The sequence below is a fragment of the Pyxicephalus adspersus genome, chromosome 3, assembly GCF_032062135.1.
Source record: "Pyxicephalus adspersus chromosome 3, UCB_Pads_2.0, whole genome shotgun sequence".
Classification (NCBI taxonomy): domain Eukaryota; kingdom Metazoa; phylum Chordata; class Amphibia; order Anura; family Pyxicephalidae; genus Pyxicephalus; species Pyxicephalus adspersus.
In genome coordinates, this window is record NC_092860.1 from 41,508,878 (window position 1) to 41,533,722 (window position 24,845).

General features: G+C 35.7%; 1 protein-coding gene across 1 annotated transcript; it reads right to left on the reverse strand.

The window, feature by feature from the left end:
• Nucleotides 1-13,993: 13,993 nt before the first annotated feature.
• DMRTA1 (DMRT like family A1) lies at nucleotides 13,994-20,648 on the reverse strand. Its single transcript, XM_072407057.1, has 2 exons — nucleotides 19,858-20,648; nucleotides 13,994-16,016 (listed from the first exon to the last, which is right to left on the reverse strand). The coding sequence occupies exons 1-2, from the start codon at nucleotides 20,390-20,392 to the stop codon at nucleotides 15,190-15,192; spliced, it is 1,362 nt and encodes a 453-aa protein (XP_072263158.1). The 5' UTR covers nucleotides 20,393-20,648; the 3' UTR covers nucleotides 13,994-15,189.
• Nucleotides 20,649-24,845: the final 4,197 nt, after the last annotated feature.

Genomic DNA, 24,845 nt, shown 5'->3' on the forward strand with positions numbered 1-24,845 from the left:
TATGTTTTGGTAGTTCTGTACAGTTAGTTTAGATTAGGTGAGAGGTTGTTCACAGATTTAAGTGCTGCAATTTTCCACTGTCAACCAATTCTCAGTTGTCCCTTAGCCCTGGTTATTTATAAAATTAATGGGAGCAGTTAAAATCCTTTTTTATACAGGCATTTCCCTGCTGTCTCTTTGCAGAGGCTTCATGCAGTGTCTGGGGGTGGTCTGTCACTAAACCGCATCCAAACACTCAAATAGGACCACTTTTAAAAGCTTAGGGAGGCATCCAGATTCCAAATAAGCACAGATGTTACGTTTGAGGTTAAGGCCCTCTTCCTAACAAGTGCCCTTGCCACCACTGGGGGCAGAAAGGGGTCTGGTTTTTGCCAAAAAAGGAAAAAGGCTTCATACACTTTGCTTCCCTCCCTCTTTGGCAAGTCACAAGCCCATTGAAAGGTCTGGTTTCAATATACTGTACAAGCATTTGCAACTTCCTGCAATACTAAATCTTTTTGCCTTAAACTGCTCCTGGATGCCTAGCTATGGACAGCTCACACCCAAGAGAGGTAAACGTTGTTTTTTTTACTGTTAGTCTAAACATAGACTAAAGCAAATTTCAGTAAATAGGACTAATTTTAGGCCCATCCACAAAATAACTTTCTCCCTACCACTGAAACACAGATTTAATTACCCCAAATACATGTACAGCAAAGAGTCATAGCTTGGTAAACAGACCTCAAATAGAAAACGTATAATATTATAATTATTAGTGCTGTACGTGTAAATACGAAACATTTTATATACTGCATATGGCTCAAAAATTAAAGGAACACTCAATCAACACAATATAACATCAAATAAAATCCTAGGATATTAGTCTGTCCCGTTAGGAAGTGTAAGTGATTGTGAATCAATTTTGTTTGCTTTGGTGCAAATGAAAACAACAACAGGTGGACAGGCTGACTGATTTTTCACCAGTTTTGCATTTTGCTCTCTCTCTCTCTCTCTCTCTCTCTCTCAGTGGGTCACTAATAAAGGGAACATGGCCAAAATCTTCAGACCAATTATCAGACCTTACACTGGTGCAGTGTGGCCAGGTGCATTTCCTCCAGAACAATGCCCAGCCTCAAGTGGCAAAACTGTTGTTCAGGTACAGGTCTAGGACCAAATGTACCATACAGTCATTGGGGGGTATACAATACTGAGCCGCACAACAAGTTGTTGTAAAGAACTTTACAGAATTGTACACATTCTGTGATATTAGTTTTTCATTTGACTCCCATTGTGATATTGAATCCAGCCCTCAGTTGGTTGATAATTTTGGTTTTCAGGCACTTCTTGTGGTGCATGAAAGGTACCCAGTGAAAATAAATAAAAAAAATACTGTATTCATAATTACCGTATTTCTACCACGCATTCTATTGTAAAGATATCTTTTATAGGTTGTAGCTTTCTATAAAGCAGCTTGTACTGAAATAATTACAAAACAGTAAAACCAAAGTTGTCAGTTTTAATTGCAGCTGTCCAGTATATGCAGCTCCATTATGGGCATATTATTTGAATGCTCAGCCTGTACAGCACAATTGTCCATTAAAATAACAGTATGCCACAGTATGTCACATAAACATTTTATGTATAGGTCAAAGAATAAAGGAAAAAAGGGGATATCCAAGAGGCAGAGGGCCTTTGAGGGGTATTCGTAGAAAATAAATTAGTTATCATAGCAGAGGCAGAAGGCATTTGGTGGATTCTTGATAAAAAAAGTTAGTTATTAACTTTAAGTTTGTAATTAACTTTTTATTTTATTTAAACTTTTTTATTTTTTTTGCTATGGTGCGCTTGGATTGATGGGTAGTTGAGCACCAGAATTCAAGCCTGGTTTATTATGTGGCATTAAGTTGCCTGTGGACAGTGTGATGCACCTCTAGCTCTTGTCAGTGCATGTTCCACAATCTCTGCCCATATAGGCATCTTGGACACCCAGTAGTTGATTGGGTCTTCATTTCTTACATTCTGGGTAGGTGGGTGGGAAATGTTGAACTACTAGGTTTGTCACATGGGCCAAATGAGATGTCATCATGAGCATCAGAGATTTGGCCCATTATCATCCACAACCTTGTCTGGCTGGAGCTTGTGCAGGGACAGCAATGTGTTAGATTGGGCCTGTGGAGCCTTCAGCAGCTCTTGTTCTGTGGTCCTGGCTGTGGTCACCAAGGGAGTGTGGTTAATGCATAGCGTATCACCTTTTTCCTTGGGCAGCTCAACCTATTCTGGGAACCTTTGTAGGTTCAGAGAATGTTTGGGTCGACAAATTTAGAGGCAGTGTCCCTGTAAAGCAGGGGTGTGGTTGTAAAAAAAGAAGAGGGGGCATTGTATTAGCCATGGTGCTGAAACATCTCATGTGTGTGTGTCTGTGGCAGATCGATGCTGCCCATTCCTAAAAAAAGTGAGGACACGGCGTGCCTACCCCACTACAACCCTGCTGTAAAGAAAAGATGATAAACAGGCAGAAGTGTAACAGGAGGACAGGAAGGAAGTGATACAAGTGTCCAAGTTTGGTGAATCTTGTAAAATAGTGTTGACTGGGCATGTTGTACTAAATGTTGTTCATGCCATGATGTTACAGAAGATGGTTGTGTCCGCCATTCTATATAGCAGCAGTTGCAGCATTAGCAGCTATACAATACTCATCTTCGGGAGATGGATGTGAGGGTTGCTTGTGTTATAAATTTTTCCACTCCAAAACCTGCAGAATGGAAGCATGGCTGCTATTTGGCAGCACAATAGAGTATGGAGTTAAAGTCAATGTTGGGTGGGGTAATATGGATCTACTTCTAGCCTGATCTTGGAGCTTCTGGCTCTGCTATCATGCTACTCATCACTGCTGGAGGTAGATAGGGTTAAGGTCCTGCTCATTCCCTAATACATTGTTGTCTCCCTTTCAATGCAGGCAGCAGAGGCTACATTCATGGCATTAGGAAAGGGAGATTTAGTGGAAGGATATTAAGCAGCAGAGACTGAGGGAGCAGAGTTAACAAAATGCTTTGAGTAACTGGGCAAGTTTGCAACCAGAAAACTGGATGGTTGGATTGTCATATGGTTAATCATGCATGTGGTGCCCAAGCTGCAAATGTACTTGTACTATTTCTGCTAGTGAAAAATGCTGTAAATGATAGTATTTTGGTCAGAAGGTGATCTCTGGAAGAAGGCCCAGATGGCATGGATCCAATAAACTGGCAGAGCATGGGGGCTGCAGCTGTTCCTGTGTGATCTCTGATGACAGATAAGAATGTGCTGATGTGGCAGTCACTGCAATGGGACCCTATTAGTTGTTTTGAGCATCATATTGGTGCACTAGGGCATTATGAAATACACTGGGATAGGGCATGAGATTTGGGTCAATTTCATGATTTGGCCAAATCCAAGAAGTAGCAATAAAAAAAAAGAAAGTCACATGTACAGAAGATTAAAAAAAACTTTTAGCAGGGGTAAATATATACCATAATCTGAGATGTGGTAGGAAAACCAATAATGGAACTTCCTAAAAAGAGCATCTTTTAGGATCCTGAAATATTGCATATTGTATGACCTCTATGACCAGGGCATTGTTAGGCTGCATACACATGTGCAATAATTGTTGTAGTAGTGAATGCATGAATGAGCGCTGTACATACAGTGCTGTTCTGCTCTATGGGGGGGGGGGGCACGGATCGGCATCCCACTGTGCTCTCCCCCTTTCACTTTCATTATGATCGTTCGTTGTTCGACAAACATGGATCCGCCTGGACAGTCATTGGAATGCCAGACAACGAGTGCTGTACACACACCAGATTCTCGTCCCATATCAGCCCTGAGGCGAACAAAACTCATCTGACGTGTGTACATAGCCTCAGCGTCTCTACTTTCTACTTATTATTTATTGCTCTAATCATGTTTTCTAAAGATTCTAATCACCTTTTGCTACATTTAAAATATTTTCCATGTAGTTATATTGTAAATTATGCTTTTTGCATTTTACTTATTAAGCTAAAGTTGAAATATGCCTTGATAGTGTCCTTTTTATGTTCTTAAAATACAAAAAAACATAATAATTACAATACAAAATATGTAAAACTTTTCTTTATAATTATATAATTCATTTATTTATAAATGTAGCCCCCATAACTGATATTTTTTTTCTTCTTGTTTGCATAATATTGGAGTGCTTGCCTATTTTTTTTTTTAAATAATGAATCCTTTAGAAAATCAACACAACTTAATACTTATGTGGATTTATCATGCTGTCATTTCCCATATGAGCACATGATGGCAGCATTGTACTGCAGATTTCCTTTCAAGGGATGAAAAAGTAAATTACAAGAAAGATTGGATTACTATCCTCTTATCATGTGTACTAAACTTTTTGCAAAATATTACATAATTCTTAATAAAATGTTTCTTTTCTCGATGCTCCTTATGCCATCTTACTAAAGGGCAGAACTGAAAAGGAAGGCTGACATAAGTAGATGAAATATTGTAGTTCATTGTAATTTTAGCGACAAAACATTGTTGAGCTTTACTGGGACAAATATGTATTTTTTTACTGCCTCAAAAGAATAAAGAATGACTAAATCCACTACTAGACTGCATTTTATAATAATTTACTGATATTGGGGGTTATTATATATTCATTATGCCTAGGGTAGGTAATAATATCTTTGGTGATGCATTGTTTTAATTTGTTAATAGCTATGAAGGAAGGGGAGATTAAATATTTAAAATATGTATGATCCATATTTTATCATGCTCCTTTTGTAAATATACTCAATAACCACACCAGATTATGGTAACCAGATTGATGGATTATAAATTGCCCATCATAAATCCCCCTCATATTTCAACAATTTGGAATTTATGCTGGTTTATGCATGTAATAATAGTTTTTGTCAACTATCTGTATGAATAGTTGTTATAACATTTCATTCGTTTCAATTAAATCTCAATGTGGACCCCCTATCTTCCCAACAAAAATTCACCCACTGCCATTTATCTGATGAGCTACAAAATTTTCAGAAGCCATTGTTACACGGCCCTTGCGTCGACCATCACTCCGCTTCCGCATGCCATTTTACTTCTGGGTTACATTAAATATTGATCTGTGCATTTACAAGCCTGATGTTGATGTGATTAGGGGGCATTCCCCAAAAACATGACTTGGATTGCAATCTCAATCTGCACATGCAAGCTGGTCCACATTTGCTTATGTGGAACACCCACTAATGATATGCTCCTGATCCTGCGCATGTGCACCACAAGCAAAGACATCAGTTTGTATTGAATGTGGCAGCCTCCTGGAACATGTGACATAAGTATTGTGTTAATGTTAAAACGTTACCTTGATCTACATTGTATGCAGTGAATTCTATTGCAGATAACTGCATGATCTAAAATTCTATTATTTATATTACATATAGAATGCATAATCTACCTTTCCACATTAACTGTCCATAAAACACATTTATATAGAAACACACAAGCAATAACTATGTAACAAAGCTTAAAAAAGAAAACTAAAGTTGCAAGCAATAAAGTTGAAAGTTTCCATTTACTGTTTAAACCCAGAGCTTGAAAGACATTTCTAAAGAGTTATCCTCATTCTCAGAAATACCATTTGTTCAGGTGTAATTGATTAGGGTAAGGCATTTACACAACATACACCTGTGTTGTTATTTAAACATGACAGCCATGACCAATTTGTTTTCCTGTTTATCTTCCACTTCAAGAGCTTCTGAAAACAAAAGGGATTTGGCTAAGTTCTACACAGTTACAGTTTAAGAAATGACACTTACTATGCTTTCATCACCTTTTAATACTGGGATATACATTTAAAACCCCACAAGCGCAGCTTAGTTTAAATTTAGTAGAATCAGGTTACATTAGAAATGCATTGTTAGAGCTTTCACACCTGTACACAGACTAGGGAAACTTCTATATGCCTTTTACAGCATTCTTGATCTAGCCACAATATTTTCAAAGGTTATACTAAGAATATATATATATATATATATTTATATATATAAATATATACATATATATATCCTCAGTATACCTTTTGAAAAAATTGTGGCTGGATCAAGAATACTACCTGTATATACCTACCTATTTATATATATAGTTAAACCTTGTAAAATGTATTGACTGTTAGACCATTGTTAGAACAGATAGAAGGTAGTTTGTGCATGTTTGAGTTTTCACATTAGTTTGTGAAAATCGCAAACAGCTGAAGTTAGGAGAAACTAATCTCATGTGTATGTCTATATTTGTGTAGGAACTGTACAACTTGCCACCAAGTACTAAAACACAAGCCTAGAAATGGTAAAAGAAGGTACCTCTGGCATTATTACATTTAGAATGTTGAAACAAATGGGCTAAATGCTGTGAATTTATTTAAAGTATAATAATTATAAGGAATATAAAGGTTTTCCTGCGGCAGGCAGGCAAACAATGAATCGGAAGTAGAAGTAGAAGACCCCTCTGGAAAAAGCTTACGATCTAAGATTTGAGCCCCTAAGTAGCATTACATCCCTCAAGGCACTTGGTACTTTTAACAGCTTTGGAACAATCAGCCAAAAATAGCAATAAGCAGCACTCAAAATGAATGATAAAAAATCCGCAGAATGATTGCAATGTCATTTTTTACAGTCATCTGAAATCACATAACTAGCTAAGCTGGGTAGCCCCTCATCTATGAACATCAACAGAGTGCAGCATTTTTAGCAATGTGTTACTAGACGCATACAAACCCTTTTATAAAGTTTTAACCACTTTAAATGATGTCCCCAAAGGTTACACTAATCAGTTTCATTTTACCTTTCTATATTCATATCATTATTTTTAATAATAATATTTATATTTATATTATTTATATAGGGCCAACATATTACACAGTGTTGTATATTAAAGATATTTTGCAAATGACAAATTGATATAAAAAATAAAACAAGAGGAGAAGGCTCTGCCCAAAAGAATTTGCAATTTAAGGGCTCTATTTATTAAAAAGGGAATCTGACATTCCCTCACAGATTCTCTGGTGGAGAATCTTCCAGGTCCATGTGTTTCAATGGCAGAAATTGAATACCCACCAGAGAATGTTTCAGGGAATGTCAGATTCCTTGCTTTTTAAATAGAGCAAGATTATTATTATATTATATTATAATATATTAAGTAAATATTATAAAATAGCACAGAATATGTATACTAATTGTTTACTGGAAGTGTGAAATGTAATAAATATAGCGTGTGAATCTTTAATCTTTCTCTAACCAATTTTCTATTAATATAACATAAATTCTAGGAATATGTCACTAAACATTAGAAAATCATGGGAAGTGAAAGTTGCATATCCATGCTGCATGCTAGATTGAGATACTTGTTTACCTTGAAACTATTGTATGGGCTGAAGCTGGTAATGGCCCATATCTTGCTTTCTTTGGTAGTTGATCCATAAAGGACTAATCCTCCACCTCTGAGAATACCCTTGTGTTGTTGGCAATACAAGTTACCTAGAAAGAGTGAGTAATTGTTTCTTTTGTAAATATGTTTTAAAAGTAACATTGGAGTATGAACTAAAATGGTAAGTGTACTCTTAATATTAATAATCTAGGTAAGTATAAAGGAATATTCAAAATTATTCACAAAGGTGAAGAGGCCTTCTTGTTATCCCTCTGATCAAATACAAGAATACAATGTTGCTGGGGGATACAAAAACTGCATTTTATTACAATGGAAAAAAGGTAAAAACACAGTAGTAAAAAAGGTAAAAAACACAATGTAGTATCTATGCATTCCCCAAAAATGAAACAGATCTGGTAATGGGGAAAATATGATGTAAATGACTACACATTCAAAAGGTTACTTATTACAAAATAGGTGTATGTAGTATTACATTTTTTTTGTTTAGAAAATAGTAAGGACCCCGCCTTACTTTTTTTGAAAGGATCAGGCAGGAAAGACAGATTGTTGCAGTAGGGACATCACCTGTCTTGCCTGAATTTAAAAGTGGAACTTTAGCTTTGTTGTAATTTTGTATGCCTGACTAAACATTATTAAACATGGAACTTCTGGAATATTTGAATACTTTTGTATTGGTGCTATAGGCTTATTTAAAAAAATACTTATTGTTTTTTACCAAGCCATTGTAATGGCAAAATCTGATGCAATCCTTATTTCTCAATAATTGGTCCATGAGCAGTCAAAGGCCCACAGTACGATTGCTGTTAGTCATTGATTACAAAAGATTAAAAAAAATTAGACATTGCTTTCAACTTTAATAATTATTCCATATCTGTAATCTGATTCACATGAACTGATACCTTTCTTGTTACATTGAAGTCTAGCATTATTACATGGGATGGATATCATGTTATGTAGTTTAAATAAAAAAGTAACTCTGCAGAGGAGTTTAATATAGTGCACCAGGCTATGGAGAATAGTGCATATCTTAAAAAAGCAGAAACATTATTAGAAGTAACCATCACTTACCTTTCTATCTGCATGTACTATAAAGTACATAATTATCCAAGATATTTAAAGGTTAAAGCACAGACACTAAAAAAAATAAAATACACTATTGTCTTTTAAATAATGTCAGGCTGCAACGAGTCTGTTACAATAAAAGCTGTAATGGAAAGTAATATAAGAAAGCAAACATTTGAATCACTCTCTTGTGAACTTTAAAGCTATATTTTACCATAATGCTTATATATAGAGAAATAAATGAGGGCTTGCTTTAACGTGTATTCACAGTTTGTTCAGAGCCTATATATATAGAATTCGGGTTGTCCTTATATTCAACACGAATATGGCTGTTTGAATTCGGATAGACCCGACCCGAAAAACACAAGATTTTTCGGGTCGCAAATTCGTGGGTAAAAAAAATGTGTTAAAAAAAGAGGCTTTAATGTTAAAGAAATTTATTGAATGTGTGTTATTTGTATAACTAACTTTTATTTTTTTACAGGTTATCCCACAATGACAGGATGATTCCCACGGCTGCACAGCCGTGGGAATCCTTCGGTCAGTGTTGGATCCCTGGGCACTAGAGGTTAAATGGGGTCAAGTCTCCCTATTCATCACCTCTGTTGCTCTGTGATTGGCTGAGGAAAGGTAAACCCTGATGACAGCTCAAGCTTCTTCAGGATTTTCCTTTCCCCAGCCAATCACAGAGCACTAGAGGAGAATAAATGGGTAGACTTGTCCCCATTTAGCCTCTAGTGCCCGGGAATCCCATGGGACTCCTGTGTTCTTGGATAGAGAATCTCTATCGAAGAACACATACTATAGTTACACTAGGGCTGCAAAAGCGATTAGGGCCCCTGTGACACTGACAGGAAGATTCCCACGGCTGCATTCATTCTGAGCACAGCTGTGGAAATCCTCCTGTCAGTGTGGAATCGCCGGGCACTAGAGGTTAAATGGGGACAAGTCTCCCCACTCATCACCTCTAATGCTCTGTGATTGGCTGAGGAAAGGTAAACCCTGATGACAGCTCAAGCGTCATCACGATTTTCCTTTCCCCGGCCAATCACAGAGCACTAGAGGTGAATGAATGGGGAGACTTGTCCCCATTTAGCCTCCAGTTCCTGGGGATCCTGTGGGACTCCTGTGTTCCTGGATAGAGAATCTCTATCCAAGAACACATACTATAGTTAAAGTAGGGCTGTAAGAGCAATCAGGGGAGCGGAGCTGTCAGCTGCGCTCCCCTGACTGCTCTTGCAGTTCTACACAGTCCTGAAAATAACCCGAATTTTCCCCCTATTGACTTTAATGGTGTTCGAATTCGACATTCGATCACCTGAACGATATCGCCCTATTCGATCGAATAGCTGTTGAATCGAATAGTGAGATATTCGACCAACACTAACCAGTAGATAGAAGAAGAGGAGTTTAGGAACTGGTAATTTTAAAAATTTATATTTTTACTGAGTTTTAGAGCAATTTATATAATTCACACTCATGAATGGGTAAATAGAAAGAAAGATTATAGATGTGATTTATAGGTAACTATATATTGTATTTTTCTAGCTTTATACCAATTAGACCTCAGCATGGCTAAAAGAAACCATTACTAGATTTTCTTCCACATTTATGTTTCTACATGCAAAAGTAAGCTCCTAGTAAGAGCAAAGAACATAGAGCAAATAAACAGGCGGACACAAGGGGAGCATGGTTTACTAAAGATGAGCCCACAGTGCTCACAATACCTTGTCAGCAAAATAAACAAGAAAAACTTTGTTTTTCAACATTTCTAGCAAAGCTCATGTATTCTAAAACATCCAATATGGATGGGAAGTTTTTGTAAAATATTTAATACTTTTTTATGTATTATAAATGTTTTATGTGTTCAGGGATTGTTAGGTGAATGGCTAGGGAAAGTGTGTCTATGTGTATATGGATAAAATGCACAGAAGAAACTATAACACTATCCATTCTTGTTAGTATGTTCCCTGTCCACACATGCAGAAATTTAATTTAGAGGAAAACAATGCAGAAAACCCTAATAAGTACATGTACCACACACCATGGTTGTCCCTCTCCTAGATGTAGCAATGATGACAATGATGTGTGATTTCATCATGGCAGTCATAAAGGTTGAAACTCTGCATTCTATAATAGCCATTTGATCATCATTTGTTTATGCAGAAGAAGACCAGCATTCCACTGTTGGATGCCGTTTATTCAGTATTCCAAGCGGAGTGATGAACAAACATGTTCTCCTAGCAAATTTGAACCTGATTTATTAAAGCTCTCCAAGGCTGGAGAGAATACACTTTCATCAGTGAAGCTGGATTATCTAACAAACCTGAAATGGATTTTTTAAAAGTAATTTGCTATTTGTTAATCATTCCAGGTTTGCGGGAACACCCAGTTTCAATGATGAAAATGTATCCTTTTCAGCATTGGAGAGCTTTAATAAATCAGGCCCTATGTATGCACCCAGAACTCTGGACCCATTTCAGGTGCCTGCTCAAGAGCACACAAAGTTTAGGGACAATTATTCTGCAGCATACATTGGAGACACTGGGGGTCTATTTAGGCCCATGCTGCGTCTGTGAAGAAGGCCTATCACCTATTTTAGCACCCCTGGCAACAGCAATAATGAAAAATAATTACATGCTTAGTTGTATTAAAAAAAGTTGTATTAAAAAAACTGAGAGAGACCATAATATGTCAAGTTACTTATGCACAGTTACACTCCATTCACACTTTTGTACTGTAGTAGTATGTGGTTTTTGTGCTCTTTACTACAAAGAATGGCACACACTTTACGGGCTTAGGGGCTATCCACATTGATGTCTTCCAGTAATGTGCAGGAAAACACACATTTTACTTTTGTACAATGCATGTTAATGCATACATGCACCCCATAGCACCCTGCTAGCACACCAGAATGCACATGGGCTTTAGAACACCACAACCAACATGTTTTATGGTGCACCATAATATGCTGATCATGCATTACAGACCGATGAGCATCTATGCATTACAGACCGATGAAACAAATATTATAGATCTGTTTATTTGTGCATTTACTTTGTTTAATAACACAACAAGCCTCAAAGCAATAAAATGCATTTGTTATTGCAGTGCAGAATTTGAATTAACCCCTAAATCAGCATGCAGATCTTTGATTCTCTGACTGAAACCTGCAAGTTCCCGAGCTAAGGATGTACCACTGATTTTTGCACTTAAAGAGGAACTAAACCCAAAAGTGCAAATAAAAATGCTTACCTTCAATCCCGCAGGGCAGTCCGATGTCCTGCATTGGGTCCCGCATCGTCCCAGCATCCGTCCCGGAGCGCTCCGGGTGCCACCATCTTCTCTTCTTCTTCCTGTTCTTCATCCTACGTCACCTGATGTCACGCCAGGATGAAAACTGCACATGCGTGAGATTGGCAAATTTCACTCTCTGTGCAAAAAGGCTCCCGGACATGCCCAGAAAGAGTGCCCAAGAGCCTCCCGGGATGTCTGACATAGGTATCCCGGAAGGCTTTGTGCTCCCATTGATTCTCAACTGCCTATCAAAAGATTTGGGGGCGGTGCTGCTAGCTTACAACCCTTTCAAAGTGTCAGGAGCTTCAATTTCAGACAGACAGTTCTATAAAATGTCAGTGAGTATTATCATTCACCTAAATTGTAACTAAACCAGGCAGGTCACTTATTGCAAAAGGAACAAATGATGTCCCTTCTGCATTAGGAAAAAACCTATCCTCACTCTATCGTGGGTGCTGCCATCTTGATCTGCTTCTCCTCCGAGTGTCCGATCTTTACCATCTTGATTGGCCGGGCAGGTGACATAAATCCCACACATGTGGATTAGGTCCTTGTAGCCTCTGGGGATACCAGGATACCCAGGCATATCATGGCATCCTCCACTAATTTGTACATGATCAGTGTACTTGGAAAATAAAACTGGGAACTGGTAGTTAAGCATGTTTTTTTGTAGAAGAAACATAGCTTGTCCTTTCTGCAATAAAAATTATACCTGCTCACGATTTTGGATTTATATTTCTGCTTTAGGAGAACAATCACTAAAAAAGTCTTACATTTAAGAAGCAAGATTGTATTTCAGAAGATAAATCTTTTTGTAGTCACTATCTTCTTTCTAGGAATAAAGAGGGACAATAGTACGAAACATGGCATGCAGCAAGGTAATTTACAGCACGTCTGTAACAGAAAAAAGTACTACTCCCACTGCATATTGGGAGCTGTCCTTTTTTTTCCACTTATATTAGCATGTTGTATTGTCATGCTCTAAAGACCTTGCAGATTGTCTAAAATGGTATTACAATTATGTCTTGTTACTATTTTATGTATAATATGTATAATATGTTGATCTAAAGCTGAATTTCAATTTAAGTCCATTGAGTCTGGAGACTTGCATTTGATAAAGTTTGAAAGAATTAGAACCTCGGTAAGTTTACAGAAGCAAAAATATAAACTAAATTAAGTTTTATCCAAAAAGTTGATCCATTACATACAAATACCAATGACTTCTATGGTTACAGTGTGGAAAGTACGCTGGTTGTTTGTACATTCTGATGGTATGCACACTACTACTCTATTTTTTATCTTTAGGTGCCCACTTTGGGTTAAGCATTCCTTTTTGTTTGGCTGTAGTTCCTGTAGAACCTTCAGTATTAATTTCAACATATTTTGCCATGTTGAACTTCCTGCAAATCCACAGGAAAGTTTTTGACCCAGGACCCAGTTCCATCAGGTATCAGGTTTTTGTTTGTTTTTTGCGCTGTCCCGGGCTGGGGAGATTCAAGATTCTCCACCCTGTCCTAGTAATTGTTGTAACTGGACCTGAAAGTGGAAGAAAAGCTAAAATTTTACAATTGTCACTGCAACAATACTATAACAAATATGTTCCAATTAGATCATGTGTTCCAGGGACAACTGTCTGAGAAAAGAATTTCCTTGCTTTTCTTACATTTCCTGTTCCTTGTCTTGTGACAGGAGTTAGGAAACAATCTCCCTAGTTGGACAATGACAGCTATAAAAACATGGGTTTTTTTTTTTACTTTTTCATACTCAAAATAAAATATCCAAAATAAAAAATACATGTCCAGAATGTTGTTTGGTACACTCCATTTCACCCTCATTAAATATTGTCTTGTGTGTACTGTTGGATTTTCTTTCATCCCCCTAACTCCCTGAACTTCCATATTTGCTGATTAAATAATATACTGCTATAAGGAATGCTAGGAATTTATCAGAGATTTAAAGAATGACACATTACTGGAAGACAATCAATGCATTTATTGTGCACACCTTCCATGAACAGCAGTCTTTATTAGCATGCTATGGTACGTAAGTGAAATTATTCTATAAACACATTAGGACAATTACTTATACTACTTATATAAAAGGCAAGAGTGACAAACAGATGTGTAACATGTAAGGCAAGTACTACAAGTTAAAAAGAAACTGACAGCATGGCCTTTTTTGGGGAATAATAATAAAGTGCCTGTAATATGTCATCGCCCACACTGAACCCATTTTACACTAGTACTTTAACTAATATTAAGCATATCTAAACTAATTCTATTGTCACAGGACAGTTGTTAACATTGTCATAAACACAGAATTTAATGGGGGACCATATTTTAAAGTTATCAACAGAATAGGTATTGGGGTAAAATCTATGGATGAGGACAACCTCGGAAATACATTTATTTTCTAGCAAACAAATATTTTAAATATTGCATAATGCCTGTAGGCTCATTTAAATAAGAACTGCTGTTCTGAAATATACCTGAAAAAAGCAGGGGAAATCAAATTACACACAAGGTTTCTACTGGCAGTGCTGCCAGGTATATATGTCAGGTAAATATTGGGTTCCTATAATCAATTCAAGTGAATGGATCAGTTTATTCTTTTACTGTCATATTATATGAAGGAAAAATGTTTTTTAAAATAAAAAATACAAAACACGAGTTTATAAATGTGAACATTACAGTTTTCTTGTAATTGAACTAGATTTAGAAAATATATATTCATGTCCTGGTATAAACCATAACCAGCAATTCTCTTAGAAGTAAAAATTGACCGATAATCTCATGTAAAAAAAAGTTTTACTGAATTCTTTTTAAGGTACACTTGTACTGTAGGTTACTATAGGACATATAGTAAGGGCAGACCAGCCAACCTTTTTATATGTGTTCCTTTTTTTTTTTGGAGGGTGGTGTTTACATAAAAAAATGAAATTCACTGTATATTTGTAATAAGAAAATAAATCACTGGGTTAAATTACAAGTTAAGTTAAACCAAGAATATTAACTAGGCAACTGTATAATACCAAATACCAGGGGCCAAAAAAAATGTGTTTGCCTATGATTGGATGATTGAAGTGAACACAGTTTTGCTTCACAAAGTAAACATTCCCTACTCATTTCGTACAACCTATTTGTCCTACAATGTATTACTTCTGTACATAGCATAAAAAAATAAAATTAACAAAACGTAGAAAAGGTTTAACAGCTTTTATTACAATAATTGACAAAATAATATAATTGTTGCTTTTAGTTATAAATTTTTCTAGTAAAAAAAAAAGCTATAAAAACATTATGAATACAAATTTATTCTACTGTACACAGTTCTGTGAAAATCTAATATTTAATTAGATAAGGCAACTGGGTTGGTTGAAACTGAAGTGAATTACTAGTGATGTTCTTGGTTTATTCTGGAGTAAAGTCCAGAGATATTCATTGTATCTTTGCGTGGGTAATAAGACGCATCCCTTAACATTCCAGGAAAAGCATAATCCATGCCGGGGCGAAAAGGAAAAGATGGAACAAAGCTGTAAGGGGATATAAACCCAGGAAGTCCTCTGTTAGTTGTGGAGTAAGTGAAGTGTAATGGACTTAGTCCAAGTCTAGAATGAAAGATATTTGTTTCAGTTGAAGTAGCTGATGGATTAGGATGCAAAGGGGAAAAGGCAGATTTGGAGGCAAAAGCACCAAAACCTATCCCAGAAACATTGATTGTTCCGTCTTTTATAAAGGTGTTGACATTTGATCTTGATGGACTTTCACTTTCCTTCCCAACTTGTTCCTTTCCATTTAAAACCATTTCTATGGCTTGTACCACATCTCCTTTGCAGAAATGCAGGATGCTTTCTAATATGCTTTGCTTATGGTTTGGAAAAACTTTGCTAAGTATCTCCAGAGGATCTCTGTGTTTCATAGACACAACAGGAACACTAGTATTAGAGGTACTATGATCTTTGGTCCACTCATTCTCATTACTGGATTCATGGTCAGAAGAAGACAGAGATCTTGGGCTATCAGCACCTTCTGATCTTCCCTCAGGGATAGGGGATTGAATAGAATTTTCTTTACTTGGAGTCACCATACCTGAACACTTTGGAGTTTGACATACATTCACTTGTTCAGCTAGAGATGTTTGTGACAAACCTTGAGAAAGCATGGATGAGCTTAATAATCTTCCATAGAGGTGGTCATGTTTTTCTTTTGATTCTTCGAGAACTAGATAAAAATTAAAAAACAATTATTTGTTATGATGAGATCTCCATATACACATATTCATGCTAAATTAGTTTTTGATTTAAATGTATTTTAATTGGGTTTTGGATTGATATTGGATATAAAATGTATAGGAAGGTGGATTGGTTCCACTGATCCACTGCAGCTTTTACAAAGTAGTGTTATCTAAGTTTTCTTTTTTTTTGCTCAAGAATAATCATATGCATAAGTAGCAAAAGGATAAAGAGTTTTTGGCTGGTATGAGCAGTATGGTAGCTAACCATAGTATTTGCAGTGCTAGGGTCCTATACTCAGTTGTAAACATTGTTTGACTTGTATAGAGTTTTCCCCACAATAAAAAGCTTCCACCCTTATTGAAACTGCTTAGTGTGTGTGTCTGACATTCTGATGAATTCTTGATTCTGGAGTTCATGAAAAACATATGAGGATTCGGACCTATTAAGGCCTAGGTTTCCCTGTTTCCCTGTAATGGAGCCCATCATATGTGGTACAGCTTTAGAAGAAACTAAAAAAAAAAAGTGGTAGATGTAACCCAGCAGAGTACCTCTTTTTTTACAAATATTTATTTACTTTTTTTTTGATTATTTTTTATTTAAATTTGTATTTAAAACAAATATAAACAAACTGAGTTGTTTAAAATAAAATGTGTAGTTTTCTATACTCTATTACATTTAGAATTACAAAGCATTATTTATTTTTATTGAGAATATAATATCTACGGTATAGATGTCTGAATGTATGGAATGAAGGTATGAATGTCTCATATGTACTACTTGTAACCAGTAGAGGGCAGACTTTATGCTCTCTTTCTTGCAGAGGTTTTGCTAAAAATAGGAATGCGTGGGCCTTACTACCCTTCCTCGAAAATAGATACAATGGTCTTAATGTTACACTGACCTGATCTAAAATTCTTCCATGTCCTATTGCTTACCTTTTACAATGTACCCAATATTTTATTAATAAAGTATTCTACATTTACACAAGTGAAAAGTTATAACATTGCAGTGTTACTGTTTATGAATAGAAGCAATCACAAGGGTACTCTTTGCTACAGTAACATCAATGATCTCTATGCTAGCTTGGGCATTCTAATATCGTATATTGTTCCTCTTAATTTTTTATATTACAGTCATTCATAATGTCTGTATAAAACCTCAGCTGTGATTATTTACTATATATTTATAGTATTTAGTTGCCTTGTGTATGTAACTGTTTTTATGTTTTCAAAATATTATAAGTATATAATGCGCTAATTAAAAAAAATGCGATTAACACCTTTGAATTGAAATTAATTTATTTTCTCTTTTAAGCTTCAGTAGGGAAGATTTTTATTACCATAAAGAAGTCCACTATTAAAATAACTTTTTTGTGTACTATAAAATTTGGCCAATTGAAGATGTAGAAAAAACTATGATATTAACTATTGTGCTGCATTGCTTTAATATTAACAGTCTATTTAATACCCAATAAAGAACAATAAAATGGTACTTCTAATATTTACTAAAGGGTATCTATTGGAAAAATAGTTATAAGAAATTTGGAATTTCATCATTTCAAATCATGTCAATTATAATCAATCATATGATCATACCAAAAAAGTTATATGTTTCCACTAAATCTGCAGGATTCAGGATTACATTACAATGTAATACAATGTTTTTGATCAGAAATATATATATATATATATATATATATATACTGTATATATATAAAGGATAAAAAGGAACATTTAGTGAGAGAAACTATTCCCGACTGTCTCTGTCTACTAGCAAACTAGTATTTCCAGATGGAGAGGCCAGTAAGGTCTCATTCTTTCAGAAAGGGTTTCCAATAGGGGGATTGTGTGGTTGGTTGTACTATCCTTCTCGTTCTGTATAAAGTTTACAATGCCCTGGAACTTTGCATTCAGAAGTTGTAAGTGTTCTGTGCTTGTCCTGGCTTAAAATAATGTAGCTTTCTTTATGTGAGTAATTCTGGGTTTTAAATGATAAAAGAATGTATTGACCATAAAAACACATGGATATGCAGTAATTTTTACTTAATCTATTCAGGTAAAGTAACTTTTTTGCTTAGTGTGTGCCTTACAGTAAAATAAGGTTCCAAGGTGAACAGCAATATCAGAAGGTCTGATATCCTCTGTACATCTGGTACAGCTCTTACTGTTTGCTGAAGTGTCTTTTAAAATAAAGGCCACTGGTTGCTGATTACTTGGCAATTGAATCCTTTGTTTAAAGAGTAAAGGGATTTCTGCAGTGCCCGCTCTGCAACTTTGTGATCCAGTTACGTACTGTATGTTGCAGATTCACTTATGGGTCTTCTATATACAAAAGTGCTTTTCTGCATTTAGGTGTATTTTTTGTGTATTTGTTTTTTTTGGGTTTTTTTTTTTTTTTTTTGCTTTATGCATCATGAGTGTTACAAAATTGACAACATTCACAATATTTTCCTTAATGCAAATGCTTTAAAAATGCACTGGAAAGCATGACTAGTGTGTGAATTTACCAAACAGGTAAATGAGATTTTGAATGTACTATTTTAGAAAAAAAAATGCATTAAGCTATAATGCGTAATTGTGAATTAGTGGTAAAAATAGGGATTTCTACTTGAAATTCACTTTATGCATTTCATTGCATTGCATTAAAAACAAACAAGTGCAAATGGTCTCTCTTCTAGCCTTAGCATGTGTAGATGTGTTTTAGTCCTTAAAAAAATATATTAATATACATATCATTAACATGCTAGTATGCTTGTCCATACTGTTCCCAAATTAAATATATTATTGAGAAATAAGAAAACCCTTCTCCATAACTAATGGCCTGCAAATAAGAACCAAGAGATGCCAATCAGGGGATGCTGGATATGTGATTTTTTCTTATTATAGAAAAATTGTAAATCAAAAATAATCTTAAACAGTATGACTATGTATACACACGTGTATCAAGCTTGCCAAATGTTTCTTTTAATTAGTAACCTCTTTTGATATATATATTTATATATATATATTTATATATATATATATATATATATATAAATATATATATATACACATATATGTTCCCTCTCTCTCTTTCTCTCTCTCAATAAGAATTTAGAAATGCAAATAAACTCTGTATTGAATTCTAATAAAAGGAACTTCACTGTTTTATGTTATCTGTGGAGTAACATACCCATTCAGGTTTTTAGGCATCTAAAAAAACTTGATTGGCAAGTTTAAAGAAACAAAGATTTAGGGAACTTTTAATAAAGTTAACAAAAATAAAACATTGCATGTTTTTAGTGTGATGTATTATGAGATGGTCAGAAGAATTGGATGGCTTTTTTTTGCTTATATTTCCTATTATCAAATAGTATCTCTGGAAGAAAAAACGTTTTTTGGAAATACCAAAAAATAATGTAGCTAAAGCTTTAACTATCTTATAATTAATTCACTAAATGCATTAGCATTTTAATAATATATAAACAATATAAAACCCTTTTAATTATTTTAAATAGAAGTGAATACAATTTATACCTAATATTAACACTATTTTTTAAATATTATAATTCATTTTTATATTAGTATCCTATTTACGCCTAATAAAATAATTCAATTATAAAAATAATACCTGTTCAACCAATCATTTTAATTTTGTACTTGAATTTGAAACCTGCCAATTAAAAGACTTTGTGCCTATGTAAATAAAATATTAACAATAATATTATGTTTTTAGTGGGAGGTTTATTTATTTTTTTACCCAGTAAATCAGTGATATACAGGTGAATTTAATTTTTTGGATGAAAAATACAATCTTTTTTTATGGTTATAGATTCATCTTTTGCTCACCTTTCTCTAGCTGACTTGGGACTTGTGCTGTCTGTGGTGTGTGTTCCATGGTCTCCCCTCCATCTGTTCCTGGACCTGAGTACATGAAGTGTTGCACACCCCTGGCTTCACATTCTTCCTGAGCTTGTTGTCTTCTAAGTGCCACCTGTGCAGCCATGACTCGTTGGCGCTCTGCAATCAAGGTGCATTTGGCGCAGGCACAATCCCTCCAGCGACAAAAGCGCTTGTGCCCTTTCAGCGCTGACACCACTCCATGATTGCGGCACCTTGCACATTTTGGTGTTCTTGGGTACATAACTGCTCCACCAGTTCCTCTTTCTAAAGACATCCTTGGGTTGCAGGCTGCTGCTGCAGCAGCTGCTGCAGCTCTCAGGAGAAGGGCTGGAGGTCTCAGAAATGAAGCAGGCATTGGTACAGATGATGGCATTGACATGGTTGATGAAGATGAAAGTGGTGGAGGGGGTACTGGAGGAAGCAAACCAGGAGGTAGCAGTGGTCTTGAGTTTAGATTTGCGCTCGAGGTGTTGCAGTCCATTGCTGCTAGGAAATTGGAATAAGATTTCAGCACAGCCTTTAAATAATCTGAGCTCTGCTATCTGTCAAACACTGTTAAACTGATATGTGTGACTGGAAAGCCTTCCCTCAGCCTCCTCCTTAGCAAGACAGATGTGCAGTGTGATTTCAGGTTTGTGAGTAGGGGAGGGCATTTGCAAACTTTAAATGGAGGCGTAACCCAACATGTAAAGGGATTTCACAGGCAGGGACTTTCTTGCAGGGGATGTGCTATTCATTGCATGAAAATGATCACAAGAGCTAAATAGCACTAAGAATAGAATCCCCCTGGTGTTGTGAGAACAGATATTACATTTATAGTCTACAACTTTAAAATTAACAATACAAAAGAAAAAAAGTATTCACTTTATGTTACAAAAAGAAAATTTATAAGGAATATAATTGCAAAGCCAGAAAACTATTTATTTATAAACAACACACAGAACAGCTACACAATATAGTTAAAATTAAGCTTTAGGAAAAAAAAAAAGGAGGGTAAACAGCTTTAAAAAAATTGTGAAATGTTAAAAAGTGAAAAAAATCAAAACATTGCAAGAATGTATATAAAAAATGTGACTGCATATTTTAATATACACAATTCATAGCTATGGTGTGATAAAAAAAGCATATAAAGAGCTATATTAGACAATTAGGCAGCTTATGACAGCAGATAAAAAATTGGCAAATGTGTATACAAAGAATAAAATATGTATATAACATTTTAAATTTGTTTATTTATTACAACTCTAGTATAATTTAGTGCAATGTAAGCTACATTACACATTTTTTAAAGTTCCCTAAAATACATTTACTTTCCACTAAAGCTTTACCTGTAGACTGGAGTAATGGTAAGTTCACATTCAATACATAGCTTAACAAATATATAGAAACAGATATGTAGTTCCAACATATTCAGCAATACTTAATGATGTAGTTACATCAGTCTGCAAATGAAGAATCAAAATCGTATGCCCTTATCTTTATCACAAGGGCAGATAAACACTTTCCTTCTTTCTGTTCTTTCCTTCTTTCTTTCTTTCTTTTTTTTTGTGTAGCTGAAGACAATAAACTCCTCTAAAGTTCTAGTTATTAAAACCTGAATAAGCACAACACTTGAGTTCATCTCTATCTCTGCATTCATACGCAGACATACACACATATATTTATTAATTAAATAAATTTATTTAGAAAAGAAACTCTCAGACACTCGGCAGTACAGAGCGCTGGTCTGGCACAGCTTATATACAATGTTGAATGTTTAAAATAATACATTTTGTCCACATAATTATTTAGTAATGCAAAATAAATTGAAAGATGCACTTAATGCAAACAGCTTAATACACAGATGAAATATATTTGTACCATTATTTTTGTTTCGCAAGGGTTGTTTATATATCTGTACAGTCTAAAGATTTCCACTAAACAACAAATACAATCTGAATTTCTTTATTGCAGATAAACAGTACAGCTAGGTCATGTCCTTGCCCCAAATCTTTGATTGAACAATGGAGGAACAGCAGAATACTAATAAGTCCTCCTGCTGTCCTTTCTTCCTCTGCGTAACCTTCTTGTAAGCACATGTGCATTTAGCCCACCAGTTTGGCCCCTGGGGGTACCCCACTCTCTCCTAGTACAAGACACTATTAGCAAGTAAAACTTAGGTACTTACACTACGTGGATTGAAAATATGTATTTTATGGTATTTTCACATAACAGCAGTTCAGCTAAAAAAATAAAATCTAATTCATTTCTGTAATGTCTTCAATATATAGTAAAATAAATTTACTTTACTTTTCTTTTTTCAAAGAACTAATCCAGAGCTGGTGAGATATGGAAACAGATCTATTGAAGTTTGACATGAAGTGCAATGTAATGAAGTGAAGTGAGCAAAACATCCTATAAACATAAACACACATTCACCCTCCCTTTTCACTCCATTGTGCCCTTTAGTAAACAAGGTTCTAGTTACTTGCAGCTTAGCTAGCACTCTGAGAGCATTTTTGGTCTAGTCTTCATGGGAAAGTCTGCTCTCATGACAAAAGTAAGTTCTGTGCATGCATCCAACATAATCTCCTGGAATACAGCTACGGTGATCAGATAATCAGAAGTTGGTTATATTCGTTTTTGGCGGGTCTCCCTTTGCACAATGTCTATGCAGAATTAGGATCATTGTTATTTTTTTGATAGTTGCTTATTCCAAAAGCTATTTATAAATGGATATTAGCAGGAGATCTCCAGGAGGAATCAGGTCTAGTCTCCAAGGGGTCTGTAGGGTTTTCTTTTGCTACAATATGCTTTTTACTATAGCATGGAGGTACTAATATACATGAGAACTTCAGTGTAGTTCATGGGGCTGCCTGTATCCCTACCAATAGATAAACTACCTAATTTTGAACTACTTGTCACTACAAGATCTGATATTGGTAATAGGAACCAATGTTCTCTCTATTTAAGAAGGGGTCATATGGTGCAGATTTGAATAAAATGAATGGCCCATTAAAAGACAATCCCAGCTTTTTTTCCTATTTACCTTTGATCCAGAATTTCCCCCCACAGTATTTTTTCCTGTCACTAGTGTTTCATGGACAACATAAAATAACCAACTTTCCTTGAGCCCAGGTTGTACTGAACCTTCACCAGCCATGCATGGACAGTGAAAGGAGAAACAGCACAACAATAGGATCATAATTAAGTAATTCTTCTATCTATGATCTTATCAGCATGCGTCTTGTCAGACAAGAGGTTTTTTTACAGCTTCTTCTTACACTCCAGCATTGCTAATCAAGGAGTGTAAGGCTACATACACACGTTCAACAGTTTTCGCCCGATATTCGGTTTAGAATCTGGCGTGTATACAGCGCCAGTCGTCCATGGTCCAAATGCCCATCCTGGCAGATCCACGGACAATGGGCGACTAACAATCCTAATGCAAGGGAAAGGAGAGAGCCCACAGCAGGGTGCCACTCCGCCGTTCTACCCCTCCCTTCTGAATACAGCAGAATGATGTTGTATGTATAGGACTCGTTCATGCATCGTGCAGTGCTAGTCATTGGAAAGGATCATGAAAGATCCATTCCAACTATTATTGCTTGTGTTTATTTCCCGCTTAAGTCCAATCAAAGATATATGTTTAACAGGGTATTACTGAGTGCAGAACAGCATTATTTTGTGCCTTCTTTTTGTGAATTCACACTGTAGTAAATCACCACCATCCATTGAATACAATGTATGAATCTGTATCAAACCCCACATAATGCTTATATTTGTTTTAGGCACACCTAATATCCTGAGAAAGAGAACCTTGTGAACTTACATTACTTGTTCCTACTTAAAATCACTGATGTGTCATTTCACAACACATTCATCTAATAACTTGCATCCGGTTTCTTTTCAGACACCCTGCATTTACTTTAGGGATACAATGCCTACTTCAGTGGTTTCAAACTTCACCAGTTAGCAGTTTAAAACCCCAAAAAATAATATTTTCTGCAGACTTAAGTAGCGGCACAGCTATAAATTAGGAAATGTAATTGTACTTTCAATATTTCTTTATGGATATTTTAGAAACACATAAACATGTTTCCTCTGGGTACTTCACATCCCAAAAATATGCAGTTATGTTAATTGGCTTTCCCCTCATAAAATTGTCTTTAGTCTGTGTTAAAGACATATGACTTTGGAAAGGACTTAAGGTGCGTACACACTTCCAATTTTTATCGTTCCAATCGAACGACGAACGATCGATTGGGCAAAAAATCGTTCGTAAAAAAGTAACCAACGACGCCGACGAACGAGGAAAGTCGCTGGAAACGAACGAACGGACCGACGGATCGGATTGGACGACGATCGTTGAACATCGTTCGTGTGTACGGTCGTTCGTTGATCGTCCATGTTCAGAGCATGCGTGATGAACGAACGTCCGTTCACTTTCCTGTCGTGCACATAGTTCCTCTATCGCTCAAACGATCGTATCTATTGTGTGTACAATATCTACGAACGATCGTGTCGTTACCTCTATGTGCAGGATCGGTGCTATACGATCGTTCATATATATCGTGCATGAACGTTCGTCGTTCGTTTTCCAACGATAATAATTGGAAGTGTGTATGTAGCTTTAGGCTGCGTTCACACTTGCAATAATTATCATTGGAAACGAATGACTAACGACCGATCGTCCAATAATCGTTAACAAAAAAAACGCACAACAACGCCAACGAATGAGGATTGTCGCTGGAAATAAACGACCGTCCCGGCTGATCTGATTGAGCGACGATTGTTCGCAATGTATTGTGTATACAGTCGTTCAGTGATCATGGATGCTTCTCCAGTACACTTTCTCCTTTACATGTCACTTCCTGCATCGTTCAAATGATCTTTTTTAGCGTGTGTACACTATTGGTGGATTATATTTGAACGATCGTATTGTTACAACATGT